Source organism: Pongo pygmaeus, chromosome 8 (genome assembly GCF_028885625.2).
Source record: "Pongo pygmaeus isolate AG05252 chromosome 8, NHGRI_mPonPyg2-v2.0_pri, whole genome shotgun sequence".
In the NCBI taxonomy this organism is placed as follows: Eukaryota; Metazoa; Chordata; class Mammalia; order Primates; family Hominidae; genus Pongo; species Pongo pygmaeus.
In genome coordinates, this window is record NC_072381.2 from 35,325,822 (window position 1) to 35,342,729 (window position 16,908).

Genomic DNA, 16,908 nt, shown 5'->3' on the forward strand with positions numbered 1-16,908 from the left:
GGTTTTCAAGTGCCTGCTTAGAGTAACTCTTTTCATTCCTTTCATTGGTCTTTAAGTTCTCAACATGGAAATGATTCAACAATAGGTAACAATCTATCCGGAAGACATGGAAAACTTAAGTGGAAAATGTCACAAAATGTGAAGATGGTAAAATAGAAGGAGAATCAAGAAATAAGTGTCAGGTTTGAAAGAAAAACAACATAATGAATAACAGCCTCCTGAATTCTTATTATATTTAAAATGTGATATAAAAATTCGAAGTTTTATTTCCAGAAGAGTATTTCTTTAAAATTATTATAATATACTAAATATCCATATATCAGTGAGGCAGGATTTTAAGTACTTTTTGTGTTATTTTTAAAAATCATAAATTCAGTATTAATGTTTATTTATTCATCTAATATGCTGTTCTATTTCCTATGCAAAAGATCTTAACTAAAGCAATTAAAATCCACTTTGATGTCACAAATACATATAAGGTTTTTTTTTTTTTTAAATCTCTCTTTACAATATATTCACCCACAACCATCAATATTTGGGTTGATACAGGAAATATAAAAAGTAATTAAATGTAAAATCTTTACATTAAAAAAGAAGAAAGTAGAAAGAAAAAAAAAAAGAACCTCTTTCTAAGGAGATTTAATCAAGTAACTGAAGTCTACCTCTCCTGCTCCTGCTTCATTCGTATCCTCTCCTCTTCTGATGTAAAGGATTCCTGTATTTTTATTTTACCCGTTTTCTCAATCTTGTCATCTTTTCGATGTTTGCCAAACCTGTTAATAACAAAAAATTCTAACTTGTCAATATATACAAAATGAGCTTTCTTTTGTTTGTGGTAATGACATATACCCAATGAAATGAACGTTAGCTTCTTCAAAACAGGGACCAGGTGTCTTCTGCAGTCAGTAGTTTGGGTCAGGACTAGTATTTTGAATCAGATTATTTTATTCATTTTTAATTAGAACTTCCCAGAGAAAACTCTTGAGGGAAATGATCTCAATAGCAGTTTTTGTTTTAGCAAAACAAAAACAAACAACAAGAGTTGTGGTTTATCCTTATTAAACAATTAATACATCTGTAGGACTAAGTGCTGAATACTTTAGATGCTAGAGGAAGAAAGATCTGCATTGGAGTGGGTTTTTCTTAGGACTAAAGAATGATAATCCACAATCATCTAGTTAATAATCTTTCCATAAACAACTATTCTTTATTTTCACAGCCAGGCTTATTGGAAACATTCATCATAGTTTAAAAACTGACAAAGGCCATCTTTGCAAGGTTTAAAGTACAACGGATAATTTACGCTGCACTTTAATTAAATTGAAAGGTTTAACGTATTCTCATCAAATACTCTCCTAAATGTGATAAAAAGCAATTGCTGAATGTGGCATCTATGACTTATAAATCCACATCTGATCAAAAACAAACACATGGAACAAACCCATTATTGAAAAACAGTCCACACAAACTTCTGCAGATGGGTGCCGAGCTCTTTAAGAAAACACTAACATTATTCTCTTCTGGCATCCAAAATATCCCAGTTTGATACTCAAACTTGGTATCAATTTCTTTCCCTGCTCTGTTATTTTTCTCTATAAAAGACCATATTGCCTGGAATGCATGCACTCTATATCCATAAGCAATCTTCATCTGTAATGCACTGGTCACCAGATGTTTCAAAAAAGAAATATTTTATAGACAGTCACACAACTAAGCATTCAGAAATAATTAAAGTATATTGAGTATTTCTTTCTGAAGAATAACCGCAATCTGGCTTACTGTGACAATTTCATATCAAAAAAGAGGGTCAGGCCCAGTGGTTCACACCTGTAATCCTAGCACTTTGGGAGGCTGAGGCAGAAGGACTGCTTGAGCTCAGGAGTTCAAGACCAGCCTGGGCAACATAGCGAGACCTTGTCTCTACTAAATATCAAAACAATCAGCCAGGTGTGTTGGTGTGCACCTGTAATCCCAGCTACTCCAGAGGCTGAGGCAGAAGGATTGCTTGAGCCTGGGAGTTCGAAGCTGTGTGAACCATGATTGTGCCACTGTGCTCCAGCCTGGGAAAAAGAGGGAGACCCTGTTTCCAAAAAAAAAGAAAGAAAGAAAGAAAGAAACAGAGAGGAGGAAAGGGTCCCAAAGTTGACATAAAAGAGAAAAAATTATTTCTATTAATGGCTTGGTTGATAGCATCATTTTTTTATTAATACAAATCTGATTTGAATTAAAGTCTTGTCTACATTTGAATTAAAGTATATGTGGGCATACCTCATTTGTTGATTAAAGTAACACTATGTTTGAAAAGGGTCTCTAAATATGGAAAAGCAAGTATTCTTAAAATGTTAAAACAGAAAAAAAGTAAAACACCACCACCACTACTTTAAAAATTACATATATTATTATACAGTAATCAAAAACTGGCTGTAAATTAACTTTATAAAGCAAATCTATCCTTAAAATTAAATTTTTGATCACTGCAATTGCAAAAAAGAAAAAGAGAAAATTCTCCAGAACTGAAATCCAGAATCTGACCACATTTCACAAGGTATAAAATACATGCTATGCATTTAAAACTAATAAATACAAAACATTAAAAATAAGACTTTGCACTATTTTTGTCAATATATCAATAATACCTCAGAATGATGCATAATGATGGGCTTTACAGAATGAATGAATAAATGAAAAAATATTAAAAACTGATACATCTCAGGAGAAGTCAACATCTAAAACTTCACACTCATTCATCAGACAAAAATGTATTGAGCATCTACCATGCAGTCAGGGCTTATTTGGGACACCCAGGCTATAAACAGTAAATAGAGCACATTAGGTCATTTCAACTGCCATAGAGCTTCTACTGCTTATACTCAGGTAACGAATTAGCATATAACACATCAGAGTGCTCAGTGCTAAGGGGGAAAGCAAAGCAGAGTAAGGAGACCAGGAGTGATGGGGAGGGTGATGGCCTCTCTCCTAAGTGAGCAGAGATCTGAGCTAGAGGGAGCCAGCCACATTGGCATGAGTCAGCAAGGCAGAGGAGCAGGCAAGCGCCCAGGCCCTGAGACACAGGCAGGCTGAGTGTCTTTGAGGAATGGCAAGGGCAGTGATAGGCTAGAATGGGAGAGGAAAAGAGAACGCAGCAGGAAATGAAGAAGAGTAGCATCAGAGGCCAGACCACATGGATTTTGGATTTTACTGAGATGACATGAAAAGCCACTGAAGGATTTGGAACAGAGGAGCAGCACTGGTGACATTTTAACGACCCTGGATGCAGTGTGAAGAACTGCAGTTGAAAAGCTGAAACCAGGGAGAACAGTCAGGAGGCTATGGTGATGAACCAGCTGGTGGTGGAGGACAGTGAGAGAAGTGCTTAGTTTCTGGACATATTTTGACAGCAGCACCAATAAAATGTGCTGATGGGGAGGTTATGGACGTTAGGGAAAGAGAGTCACTGATGATTCCAGCGTTTTAGGCAAGCAACTGGAAGAAAGGAGTTACCATCCAGCAAGACATACAGGGCCAGGGAAGGAAAAGGTTTGGAGGACTTGGGGGTGAAGATGTCATAACAGCAAAAATTCAAGGGACAGCATAGGGCTGGATGGATTAATCTGAGTGTCAGCAGACAGCATTTAAAGCCAGGGCATTCGCTTCAGCCTAGAAGTTCTGCAACACTGAGGCATCTCAAAGTATAAAATGTACAAATCCTAACTTCCAGAAAAGTATAAGTTCAAATTTTAATACATCATTTTACTTATAATGAGGTATTCCGAAGGTAAACCATTTTAACCATTTAGTGTTTCTGTTCATAAATCTTTCAAATGATACAATGTTGCCATGTTGACTTACTGATTTTTAAGACACTGTGCTGGTTCACATTCCTACATCCCAAATGATAGAAATACAACTCTGCACCATAATTGAGAAACACCATGCTGTGACACAGAGAACAATCTATTCTCTATCTGTACCAAAAGGTACAGTTTAGTCTTTAAGAAATAGTGTACATATGCTCCTTAAGTTAGTAATGGTGAGGAAAGATTTAGATTGGTTGATTTTGCATGTTTTAAAACAGTTTAGATATTTTCAGCCAACACCTAATGTTGAGTTAATTAGCTATGTTAAAATCTTTGTAGAAAATGGTATTGGTCCTACATTGTAAAGGTTTCAGTTTGCCCACGTAGTCTCATATATATATGAACTCAGTCAATCAACCTTTAACTTTTTCTCTTAAGTACATATGACATTTTTTAAAGAGTAGATCCCTGATTCATCCTTAAGGATTGCATATTTTCCCACCATGTTTGGTATCAAAATATTAATTAGTTTCCTAGACCACCCCCTAATCACTGAAATAACTATTTTATTATTTGTAAATGTATTGCCAAACTGTTATAATGCACTTTCCTTTTTTAAGAGTATAGATTTGGCCGGGTGCAGTGGCTCATGCCTGTAATCCCAGCATTTTGGGAGGTTGCCGTGGACAGATCACTTAAGGTCAGGGGTTCAAGACCAGCCTGGGCAACATGATGAAACCCCGTCTCTACTAACAATACAAAAATTAGCTGGGCATGGTGGTGCACGCCTGCAGTCTCAGCTACTCAAGGGGCTGAGGTGTAAGGACTGCTTGAGTCCAGGAGACGGACGCTGCAGTGATCCATGATTGTGCCACTGCACTCCAGCCTGGGTGACAGAGTAAGACCTTGTCTCAAAAAAAGAATACAGATTCAAGATTAATGTATGAAAATTAAAGAAACCATAGGTAAAACGTTCATAGGTCAGAATTGGACATTTCTTTTAGTAATTGCTTTAGCTAATAAATTACGTGATTTCTTTAGGGTATACTATAAAATCACAGCATATTACTTTATAATTGGGGCAAAAATGGATCACTCACAGCTGTAATATTTTGACAAATGAAATCAACTGTAAATAAAAAATACACCAGCCATTCTAAAATGTAAAAAAGCAAAAAAAGTATCTATACCCATATTCACCCTAATAGCCAATATTACTGTACTTCCTAATTTATAGTTGCTTAATTCCTGAAAAGGGGAGGCAGTCATTGAAAAATTTCACCTATACATATACTCACAAAGACAGTTTCACAGCTGAAATTGGCAATCAACCTATGAAGACAATCACTTAACAGCAAAATGCTCAAAAACCTGGAAGATATCAATTATTTGTATGTTATCTTTTAAAAGCCATGGATGAATGTCAGATGAGCCACCTTCCAAGAAAAAGCATAGCTGAAGAAATACTGTACTAATTGTTTCTCCAGGACCAAACCCATTCTCAGCACAGAATCGGAGTTTTGCAATCTGCTCTGACTCACAAATGTTCAAAGAGAAAACTTTACTACCCAGCAGGTGTCAGGCTGAAAGGTAAAGTGGCCACCTACACTGGTACCTCAGGAAGAATTTGCTAGTCATGCCTTAAGTCATATTAACATAGAAGAACGACCTTCTTTTTTGGAGACAGGGTCTCACTCTGTCACCCAGGCTGGAGTGCAGTGGTGCAATCCAATCTCAGCTCACTGCAACCTCCTGGGCTCATGCCTTCTTCCCACCTCAGCCTCCTGCATAGCCGGGACTACAGGTGCATGGTACCTACCATGCTCAGCTAATTTTTGTATTTTTGTTGGTAGAGATGGGGTTTCCCATATTGTCCCTGTGGGTCTTTTTTTTGGGGGAGGGTGTTGGGGGACATAGGCTTGCTCTGTTGCCCAGGCTAGAGTGCAGTGGCACGATCTCAGCTCACTGCAACCTCCGCCTCCCAAGTTCAAGTGATTTTCCTGCCTCAGCCTCCCAAGGAGCTAGGACTACAGTCATCCGCCACCACACCTGGCTAATTTTTGCCTTTTTAGTAGAGGCGGGGTTTTGCCATGTTGGCCAGGCTGGTCTCAAACTCCTGGCCTCAAGTGATCCCCACGCGCCAGACTCCCAAAGTGCTGGGACTACAGGTGTGAGCCACTGCATCTGGCCAGATCTTAATAATAATAATAATAATAACAAAAGTAGAGGGATAAAAAGAAAATACCTTTAAAATGTTGAGAGAAATGAAAAATTGCTTAGTTGCTTAGAGGTAGTGCTGCATTAGGAGTGAAGGTACACTTTTTAAAAATGCCACACTCCACCAGAAACTCCTTCACAGAAAGATGCAGTGAGCTAACCCTGTCTTATTCAGAGCAGAATTGATTGTAACACGTTTTAAATGTATGGCTTTCTTCATAAAGGACACAGCAATGTCTTCATTCAGCTAACGTAATCTCAAAGTTTATCTGCTAAATGGGTTTTACAATAACGCGTTACAAATGAGATCACTGCTGTCTGCCAGATCAGCCATATGTACCATTACAGTCAACAATGATGGACAAAAACTGAACTTGAGGATGAATGGGGAAAGCAAAAAGCAAACAAAATGACAACAAAAGATGGCAACAAATTCTATTGTTTTTATAATGAAATAAATGTCATTGAAAAGTAACTACTGGCAAGAGTTTCCTTGCTATTAAAACCATCATTTGGGTTTTCAGCAAAGCCACATAATTCTCTCTGCAGTATAAATACTACTGAAATATTTTACTATTTAAATAGTAATATTTCTGCTGCTACCAAAATTAGAGGTCTTTAGAAAAAAATTACACGGAATAATAATGCATAGCATCCTGCGATAAATAAAAATACAATTAATTTTGTAATGAATGTGTTTTTCCTAATACCATACTTTGAAACATGATACAGTGTTTTAAAAAAAGTCTTAAAAATCTGCCGCCTATTTAAAAATAGATGAACAGAATATCCGGAACCAATTATCTTGTAAGGTTTAGGAATAGTCTTTAAAATAAGTTTTTCTTCAAAACACCCCACTGAAATGTCACCTAGAAATCTGTTATTTCTCACTGCTAATTACCTAGGTCTTCATGTCTAAGAAGTCTTTGCTACACCACATGTCTATTTACCCAAAGAAATTTGTAGGTTATGTGATACTGCTTGGCTGGGGAAGAGAATTTAAAATGAATCAAATATGAGTTCAATGTCGGCTACCAGAAGCCACATATCCTCTGCAAATGCCCAACTCCTGCCCTGGAGTGGTCAATATAGACACTAGTTCAGTATTCTGCCTTGTGTCTGCCCCTCATTTCTACATATTTGCACTATCACATGATCCATTGTCTTTTTATTCAGGAATTCATTTTTTCTTTCTAGAACCTTCCTGTTGTTTTTGAAGACCATGTGTTTGTACAGCCATTGCATAACCTGTCTTTGACCATGGCCAGCTGTGGTAATGCTGTCATTTGTCCCAAAGATCCTTGAGAGATTCCAGCTGCCCAATGAGCTGGCCTCAAGATCCTGTACAGCAAAAGCACATACCCTGTCCTGTGTCATTCCTGTGTCTCAATCCAGTTCTCTGCATAGTCCAGAGCACATTATTCACTCAAATCAAAACAAACCCATGAACTTTTCATATCATTCCTCTATTCCTCTGAGTCATACATCACCTAAATGGTTTCTGATCCAAGTTTCTCTGGGAAACTTTTAATTGATTCTCGTACTTTTTCCACATTCTTGGTGCAGAACTAACTTCCCTCAACCAATTACCCTGGTCTCTAACACAATAACAAACTTATTTTTGCTTAAAGTTCTAATAGGTAATTGCTCTAGATTTTATTCAAAGGAAAAAAAATCTAGCCATATATCTTTGTAGATTGTCCTACTACACTCTTGTCCATATGCACTGAAGATGTATGTCCACATGTTTCTGAAAATCAAAGAAGATTAAAAATCCCACTGCAAGCTAGGACAAGAGATCAGTTCAGCTTGTAGCTGGTTCAAAAGGTCTTAATTGGTCTGAACTTGGATACGCCTAAGAGAAAATGAAATTCCAAGACCTATGAAGTTCACTTTGTGTAATTCCTAAGTGAGACATAATTATGCACTTGTTGAATGTTCTTTTGATTATTTAATTACACTTAGCTAGAATTTATTGAATTCTTATTATGTGCTTTATCTCACTGATTCCCACAACCAGCAAGCAAGACAGGTGTTATCATCCTCATGCTTAGGGGAAACCTCAGTAAGCACAGGGGCTTGAAGGATTTGTCAGGTCATATAGTGAGTGAGTAGTAGCAAAGCTAGAATTCATACCCAAGACACTTTTTACCACAGCCAGACACCTCGTAAGCTTTAGGAACCAAAGACAGTGACTCTGTGCTCTCACACTGAAAGTAGCTGGTTAATAAATCTACGTTTAAATAAATGAGATAGGACTGGGTGCACTGGCTCATGCCTGTAATCCCAACACTTTGCGAGGCCAAGGCAGGAGGATCACTTGAAGCCAGGGATTCGAGACCAGCTTGGGCAACAGAGCGAGGCTACCCTCTCCACCATCAATCAATGAGTAAATCTTGCATTGCCGGTGGAAATTAGGTCCAAAGGACACTGTTCCTGAATAGAACTTATCTTGGAAGGCCAGGGATTTGAAGGCGAGGTCAGGAACTGCTCCTAATCATTGCAAAGGATCAGAAAAACTGCCCACATACCCATTCACAGGATGCTGCCAACCTTTCTAAATGCAGTGACACTCCAAATGTCAAAATCATCTGTGCTGGCATATGCAAATACTGTCAGGCAACAGCAGAAGCACGTCAAACTGCCCAAACCCATTCAGAGGGTAAAATAACAAGGAATTCACTGCATGCAGTTATCATTTGTAATGACGTGCTCATGGATTCTGGCCACATTTTTTGTACCTCAGCCACCATTTTACAAATGGGAAAAAGAAAAAGAAAATAAGTCACTTCTAATATGTCCTTCCTGTACAGGATCCTACATATTTTAGTGTCATTTTAAGAAATCGCTACCATGAAAGAGTACTGATTTGCTCAGCAGTAGATTGTGGCAATGCTGGATGAATCAGCAAAGAGGAGGTTGATTATGAAAAGCAGAAAGCTCCTATCTAGGCAAAAAAGCATCTTGGTAATCAACAATGATGAGAGAGGAGCCTTAGAAAAGGTACATGACAATCTGATAGCGCTTTTGTAAGACAGGATGCTGTTTTAAGTTGGTGGAGTTTGGCAGAGGTTCTCTTTAAAAGGAAATTCACAAACTTGAGAATAATTATTTGATTGTGTACTTTTCATCAGTGCCAATCTGATTAGATTTAATAAAATAAATTTGTATTGCTTGGCATCTTGGGAAAAAGAGGTAACTTTATTATTATTTTTTTTTTTTTAAGAAAAACCAGCTTCTACTTAACCAAGCTAGAACAACCTTTAAATGTGCAATGCAACCTTAATGAATAACATATCCCTTTCAGGACTCCCATTAAATGTCCTTATAAGTGCACTCCTACTCCAGCATAGCCTGTGTTAGCTAATCAAGGATGCACTGATATGCCTTGTAACCTGACACTTCAGAAATCCTAGAAGCATATGGAACAAGGAAATATTAAAGCAATAGATGAGGAATTGGAAGTAGGGGGGACAAAGGGAACCCAGCACAAAATCAATTTTGACTTTACAAGAATCACCACAAACTCCACAGATCTAAAAACCAAACAAATAAACAAAAAACTGTGGGACTCAAACGTAAAGATTTAAGAGAAATAAAAGCAAACACAGTAATCCTTCAAAACACAAGATAAATACACAAATCAGTGAAATAATGTATATAATCTATACTTAAAGCCATTCTAGAGAAATGAAAGAAGATGAGTGAAAGCATGTCTTAATTATGATGCTGAAGCTTTTTGGACATCAACTAGCTCATAGACAAGAAGACATAATTTCTGTGGCAAAATATTCCCTCTTTGCAAAAGACATACCTTTGCTTGATGCACTTTATTTTTTTTCAAATTATACCCACACAGGTAATCAAACCACACTAACCCCATAACCCCAAATACCCAAATGCAAATAATAATCAAATTATATTTCTGTTTCCCCCAACTAAATTGACTTTATTATAAAATATATACAAACATACTATATATATACTTTAAATATAGTAAAAGCACAGAATTCTGATTTTTCTAAATGCTTAATTTGGCATTGAAATCAGTCATGTCCACTTAAAATGATTTTGAGAGTGCCTTTCACACAACTACTTCTGTGGATCCTTTCTTTATGACTATACTCCTAATTCCTGCGCTCTTCATTTTAATGCATTATTGTTTCATAATACAATACTACAAATTGCAAATTACATTTGGCTCAAGGAGTGATTATGAAAAATACTATCACTGCTGCCTTTGCTCGAATAACTCTGATAATAATGAGAGATTGATTGAGCTTTAAGCAGCCCAAGTGATGAGAAGGGTCAGTTTGAACATTTCTATTAAGCTTCTTTTGTTAAACCCAACACTTTGCCAGGTCAGAGGCAAATAATCATACCCTACATCTGGTTACCATGGTTTTCCTTTTCCTAAAGCAAGGGAACAATTTAGTAAGTGGTACTGCCCTGAAGGCAGTCCCCATAAGAAATGCTAATGAGACCTAAGTCACAAAAACACATCCATTTAAAAGGGCACTTGAAGGAAGAAAAAGGAAAAGGTGGAATGATATTCCACTATACACCTTTCTCTAGGAGGACAAACAACAGGAGGTATTCAGTAACAAAGATAATAATTCGGGTTGCCATCTGCCTAGCTAATCAAATGGCTATCCAGGTTGTAAATGCTTATGAGGTAGTACAAACACGCACAAGGTAAGGATATCTTTTTTTGAGTTATAAACATCCACCCTCAATTAAATATGCATTGTCATTCAAATTCTATGTTTCAACTACTGACAGGAAGTGATAAACATACGTACGTTACAGCAACTGAAACACCCTCAAATATTTTCTTACCCTTGTATGTTCATAGAGCAGACTAAAGTCACAGACAAATAATGTGATCATTAAAGTTTTGGGATTGGTGGTGGGGAAGCCCCAGGCTCTTTGCATAGCTCTGGAAACTGAAAGATTAAAGCTTCCCTAAAGATCTCATTATCTGTAAAGTTAAGGTGTCCGTCAGCACTTTTTTCTGTTGATTATTGGAAACAATTTCTTTTGATTCACATTTCTTAGCAAATGCTCTCTACAGAGTAAATTAAGAGGTGCAGATTTTCTTTTTTTTTCATCTTTAAGTTAATTCGCATATTCAGATTCTACATTAGGGAGCTGACATGTTTTTAAGGCCCAATAAAGGGCTCTGTGGACAAACTGCTAAGAATTGGAGACTAAACCTAATTCTTAGAACAGGAAAGAAAAGATTCCCACAGAGGGAGCAGGTTCAAGTCAAGAGGCAAACACCCGCCATCTACCTGTGTCACAATGCCCTTTTGAAGAAAAAGGGACTAGAGGTCACATATTTGCTTAAAATCACCATCTGTGCAGCATGCCTGTATCCTGGAGAGTTTAACACACAGAGAAAGCTGGGCATGGTAGATCACGCCTGCAATACCAGCACTTTGGGAGACAGTGGCGGGAGGATCCCTTAGGACAGGAGTTCAAGACCAGCATGGGCAACACAGTGACACCCCACCTCCACAAAAACTCAAAAATTAAAAAACACATACAGAAAATGATGGTGAGACACCAAAAAAAATGTCAATGGCTCTCTTCCAGAAAAGATCCGTCACTCTTTGTGCTGTGGTTTCTCTCTACCAGGATGTGCAGCACTAAATATTATTTATGACTCAACTGTGGTTAAGAAACCATCTGAAATCCTGGGGTGGGTGAAGCAGCAAGGGGTCAGAACACGGAGATGTGTTGTCTCATCTCCAGTCTGAATGCTGCTCATGTAAAAGGGACAAGAAATTCGGCAAATGTCAAACCAGCACATTCTCCCTTATTTGACCCAATAGTTCAACAAGTGTCCAAATATACAACTTGTTGATTTGTACACTGGCCTGGAATTCCTCTCATCCCATTTCCATCTTCTCAGAACTGTCACATCTGCACTGCCTGCTGTGTGGTCTCAGTCCCTAGATGGGCTCGCTGGCTATCACAAGCAAGGGTAAAGTTCTGGGGGAAGCAGATCCTGTTTATCCAAGACGGCATCCTGGAACTGAAGGCAATGCTTCATCATTGCCTTCAGTCTCATTGTCTGAGTCTCCTCCAGTCAGAGCTGCTTTTGCAGGATATCATTATGTTGCTTTTCCCTGGCTGCAGGTGGAAACTATCTTGTCTAAACTAGTGTGTATACTCATGACGTATTAGCAAAACTCACTTCACTGGGGACAGTATATACACAAATCTCAGAGGGTAGAAATAACCTATATATCTTTTTTTAGCAAAGGAGTTCAGAGACTCTATTGAGGAAATAATTCAGGCATAATTAAGTTAAGGGCAGAAAACCCTGTGAAAAGGAACTTAGCGAACAACATGAGCAGACAGATGTACCCTGCCTTAAAATTTCAAAAGCCTTCCATACCCATTCTTTCATTTAGTTCTTAAAATGAAATGTGAAGAACGTGGAAAGAAGGAAAACTGAGGCTGATATGTTTAAATGCCAGAGGTGGTGGGGCAGGATGGGGCTGAGCTAGCTGGGTTGGGCAGGGAAGGCTAGAAAGTCTAAATCTCAAATTCTCTTTACTACAGTACACTCATCTCTCTCTGATTTACCTCCACTGCTTTCAATGACTAGGTTCTTCATTTAGATTTACACATTAAGAGTTCATGAAGTAAACTATATTATATTTTAAAATAAGTTATTGACGACCCAACTATTAGCCTTTGCACAAAGAACATGTTGGACTAGAGACAGGGTCTTGCTCTGTTGCCCAGGCTGGAGTGCAGTGGTGCAATCATAGCTCACTGCAGCATCAAACTCCTGGGTTTAAGAATTCTGCCGCCTCAGCATCCTGAGTAGCTGGGACTATAGGCACGTACCACCACACCCAGTTAATTTTTAAATTTTTTGTAGAGACAAGGTCTTGCTATGTTGCCCAGGCTGGTCTCAAACTCCTGGGCTCAAGGAATCCCTGTCTCGGCCTCCCAAAGTGCTTAGATTACGAGCATGAGCTCATACCTGACCAACTCATTATTTATTATACTAAAATTATATTAAAATAAACTTTATAAAGATCACTATGTAAGAACTTTTAACTAGACTGTAAAATACTTGGATGTGGGAAATGTAACTTGGACTCTTAAACGTCTACCAAAATCCATGATGTGATTATTTCTCAGTACAGAGTAACAATCAGTACATGCTGATGGTGGATAGGCTTGAAAGCATCAGACATAAAAGTATCAAAGCATTCCATCTAAGTCCCAGAAGACAAGATCTAACATGCTAGAACAAGAATACTTTGGGGGATATTTTCAAAGTAATCAGAAGAGAGCTAGGCACCATGGCATGTTCCTATAATCCCAGCTACTTGGGAGGCTGAGGTCAAATGAGTTTCAGAACAGCCTGGGCAAAGAGCAAAACCATCTCTTAAAAACAAACAAACCAACTGACCAACAAACAAGACCTACAATACTAAAAAGACACGAAGGTCAGTACAACCAACATTAAAACACCATGATAAACAGCCTCACTCAGCCTGGACATTGTGGCTCACAACTGGAATTCCAGCACTTAGGACTGCTTGAGCCCAGAAGTTCAAGACCAGCCTGACAACACAGTGAGACCGTGTCTCTAGAAAATATGCAAAAATTAGCCGGGTATGGTGGTGCACGCCTGTCGTCCTAGTTACTCGGGAGGCTTAGGTGGGAAGACTGCTTGAGCCCAAGGGTTTGAGGCTGTGGTGAGTTATGATCACGCCACTGCACTTCAGTCTCAGTGACAAAGCAAGACCCTGTCTCTAAAAAATAAATAAGTAAATAAATAAGAGCTTAACTCTAAAATCAGAAAGACTTGGGGTATTTGATGTGTGATAACTGGCACTATTAAATTATAATAAAACTACTGTATAAAGATAGTAACAGCAAAGATAAAATGCAATCATTTTTTAAAACACATAGCACACTGCTGGCAGAAATCATCACTGAATATGTAACTGACACTATTTCCTAACAAGAGTATCTAAACATTCATCTCCTCCTCCATTTCCAGGTAGCTACTCTAGTCTACCTCAGTTTGGGAGCCCATGACCATTTCAGTGGTAGCATTTTCCATCATTTGTGGTCTATTGTGTGTCTTTTTGGTTAAATGAAAATGATCTGGCCAGTGGTGGTTAGTCTTGGCCAGCACAATAAAGTAAGGGTGGACAGCAGCCCAGAGTTACAAAGCAGCTGCACTTTCAGAGGCCCGAGGCCACCTGGCTTCAGAGCAGCAAGCTGGAGAGGCAGGTGCTGAGAGCTGCTCACCCAACATCCGTTCTCTTCTTTCTCCTTACTAGTAAAACCCTGATGTGGCTGGGAGAGGAAATGTACCTATTCGGGTTCAAACTACATTCCCCAGCTTCCCTTGAAAACAGGAGCTGAAGATAAAGGACAGTAGTTAAGAGCATGGCCTCTGGAGTCAGAATCCTGGGTTCAAATTCCAGCTCTGCCTCTTCCTAGTGTTATCCTGTTAACTGGCTGTGAAGGGCAATTCATTTAACCTCTTTAAACCTCAATTTCCTCTTTGGTAAAATGTAACCATCCTTACAGATTTATTGTGAAGATGAAATGAATTATTCAGCCCTGTGTGTTGGCACATAAAAACACTAAATAAATATGAGCTATTTTATTATCATTGTTATCCTTAATTTCTGGTTCATAGAAACTGATGAGTGGCACTTCTGGAAAAGATCCGGAGAAAGAAGCTGACTTAGCTAGAGTTGTAACCTTGAGAGTTGTGATGCTGAGGATAGAAACGCATGTGAAGACACTCGCGTTCACAGCAGCCTTATTACAACAGCTAGTGTGCATCGACGTGGGAATGGATAAACAAAATGACGTATATACATACAATAAAATACTACTCAGCTTCAAAAGGAAGGAAATCCTGACACACGCTACAACACGGATGAACCTTGAGGACATTATACTAAGTGAAGTCAATCAACAGCAAGAAGATAAATACTGATTCGGCTTATATGAGGTAGCTCAAGTAGTCAAACTCACACAGACAGAAAGTAAAGTGGTGGTTTCCAGGGGCAGGAGACGAGGGAACTGGGGAGATAGCGGCTGATGAGTACAGAGTTTCAGTTTTGTAAGACGAAAGGCGTTCTGGAAATTAATGGTGGGGGTGAAGTGCACAACAATGTGAGCGCGCTTACTGCTGCTGAACTAAACGGCTTTAAAATGGCTATGGTGGTAAATATTAGGTATATTTCACCACGATTTAAAATGATAATAATAATAAAATACAGATTAAGGATGGTTGAATAAAAAGGAGGTGGTGACGCTGACAACACTCTGAGGCGACCATATGATCTTTAGACTTCCAATCCCCAGACTTAATGAGAGAAAATAAAACTCTGGCTTGTTTAAGCCACAAGTATTTGAGTCTGTGCTACAACCAAGACAATTTCTTACAGATCGAGGCATGGAGATAAGCAAGCAAGGAGTGTCTGCTTTCATCTATTTGGCTTCCCAGTGAGAGAAAATAATACATCCTTTGTAACATCTTTGGAAATGCTCCCATCGTCAGATCAATACCTAACTTGTTCAGTCTCATAGTTCCCAACAACTGATTTTGCCAGGATGGTACCCTCAAAGTCAACCCACAGTGGCCAACAGAGTGCGAGGAGGAGCCCAGTGCCTCCCAAAAGGCTAAGAGCAGAACTAATTGAGACAACTGCAAATAAACACCAATAGATATTCAGGCCAAGGCTGCTATTCCAGCTGACAAAGACTGTCAGTACTGAAAACAAAAGGAAAACAACAATCCATGAGTCAGAACTGATTTTTATTTTCTCTTCATTGTTTCTGACGCTATTTGGGTGCCCTCCAGTTGGTGATGGCTTCACGCACTTTCTATTATGTTGGCTGTTAATAAGTGCTTTCTCTCTAATCAGACGGCTGTCCACCAGCTGTGTGTATAGAAAACGGTGGAAGACACTTCTAAAGGGAGAGGTCCTTTTCCTTTGCTGACCAGACTAAATGGAAACAGGATAAAAATTCTACTTTTATGACTCAGATAATGTCCATCTTATGAGATAAGTAATGTTTAAAGAAATTCTGTCAAATAGACAGGAGTGTAGCCAAAGAGTAAAGCATAGAACTTTGAGAATAAAAGATAACAAGAACTGCATGGATAAAACTAATTTGAATGTGGGACCTTCTGAAAAAGGAGTTCCATGGGAAAAATGCTATATAAATTTTTCTGTTTGTTCATTAAAATTAAGAAAGATAAAATCTTAGTGGTAACCCATTTAAAGACTGTAATGGTATCTATTACCAAAATTACCAAACAATGGCTAACTGGTTACATGGTCTACCTTTTTAAAAATAATAGTTAGTTCATAATACTTTATTACTGAAAATATAAAAGAAAATCAAAATTGTGTCACAGTAGGAAATACATATAAGTCTACACTTTTCTGGGAAATACACTTTCAGAAATAATTCCAGTTAAAATGTTTCTGAATGCAATAACCGGAGAGTACATAATACACAGAATGACTCACGAAATTAAAAATGCATGTACGAATAAAAAGTTCACATCAGTAGTTTGAACATACCAAGGACTTTATGTCCCTTTGGATAGACATGAAAGATGGACACTGTTGCCCTGAAAAAACAAAGATATCTGCGAATCATAGTATATTACAATTTTTTTTGGAAGTCATGGGAATAGAAGCATTCACGAATCTTGGAAAAACAAACCCTGGGAAAACACAGTCTGGAAATGTATTCAAGTACATAGTGGGGGCTCCTGATTATGTGTTATAATGGTTAAATGTCACAATATTGGAAAAGAAAAGCTTCCTAAAAAGGTAATTTTGGCCAGGCATGGTAGCTGACACCTGTAATCCCAACACTC

General features: G+C 38.2%; 1 protein-coding gene across 33 annotated transcripts in view; it reads right to left on the minus strand.

Annotated features, from left to right (window-relative positions):
- Nucleotides 1-16,908, minus strand: part of PARD3 (par-3 family cell polarity regulator) — a 710,416-nt gene that overhangs the window by 176,523 nt on the left and 516,985 nt on the right. For 25 of the 33 annotated variants that reach the window (XM_054503380.2, XM_054503375.2, XM_054503368.2 and 22 more), the window contains one exon: nucleotides 663-773. The exons of the other annotated variants lie outside the window; for them this stretch is intronic. In XM_054503380.2, coding sequence (XP_054359355.1) covers nucleotides 663-773 — 111 coding nt within the window. The remainder of the gene's footprint in view (nucleotides 1-662; nucleotides 774-16,908) is intronic. 33 annotated transcript variants of the gene reach the window in all.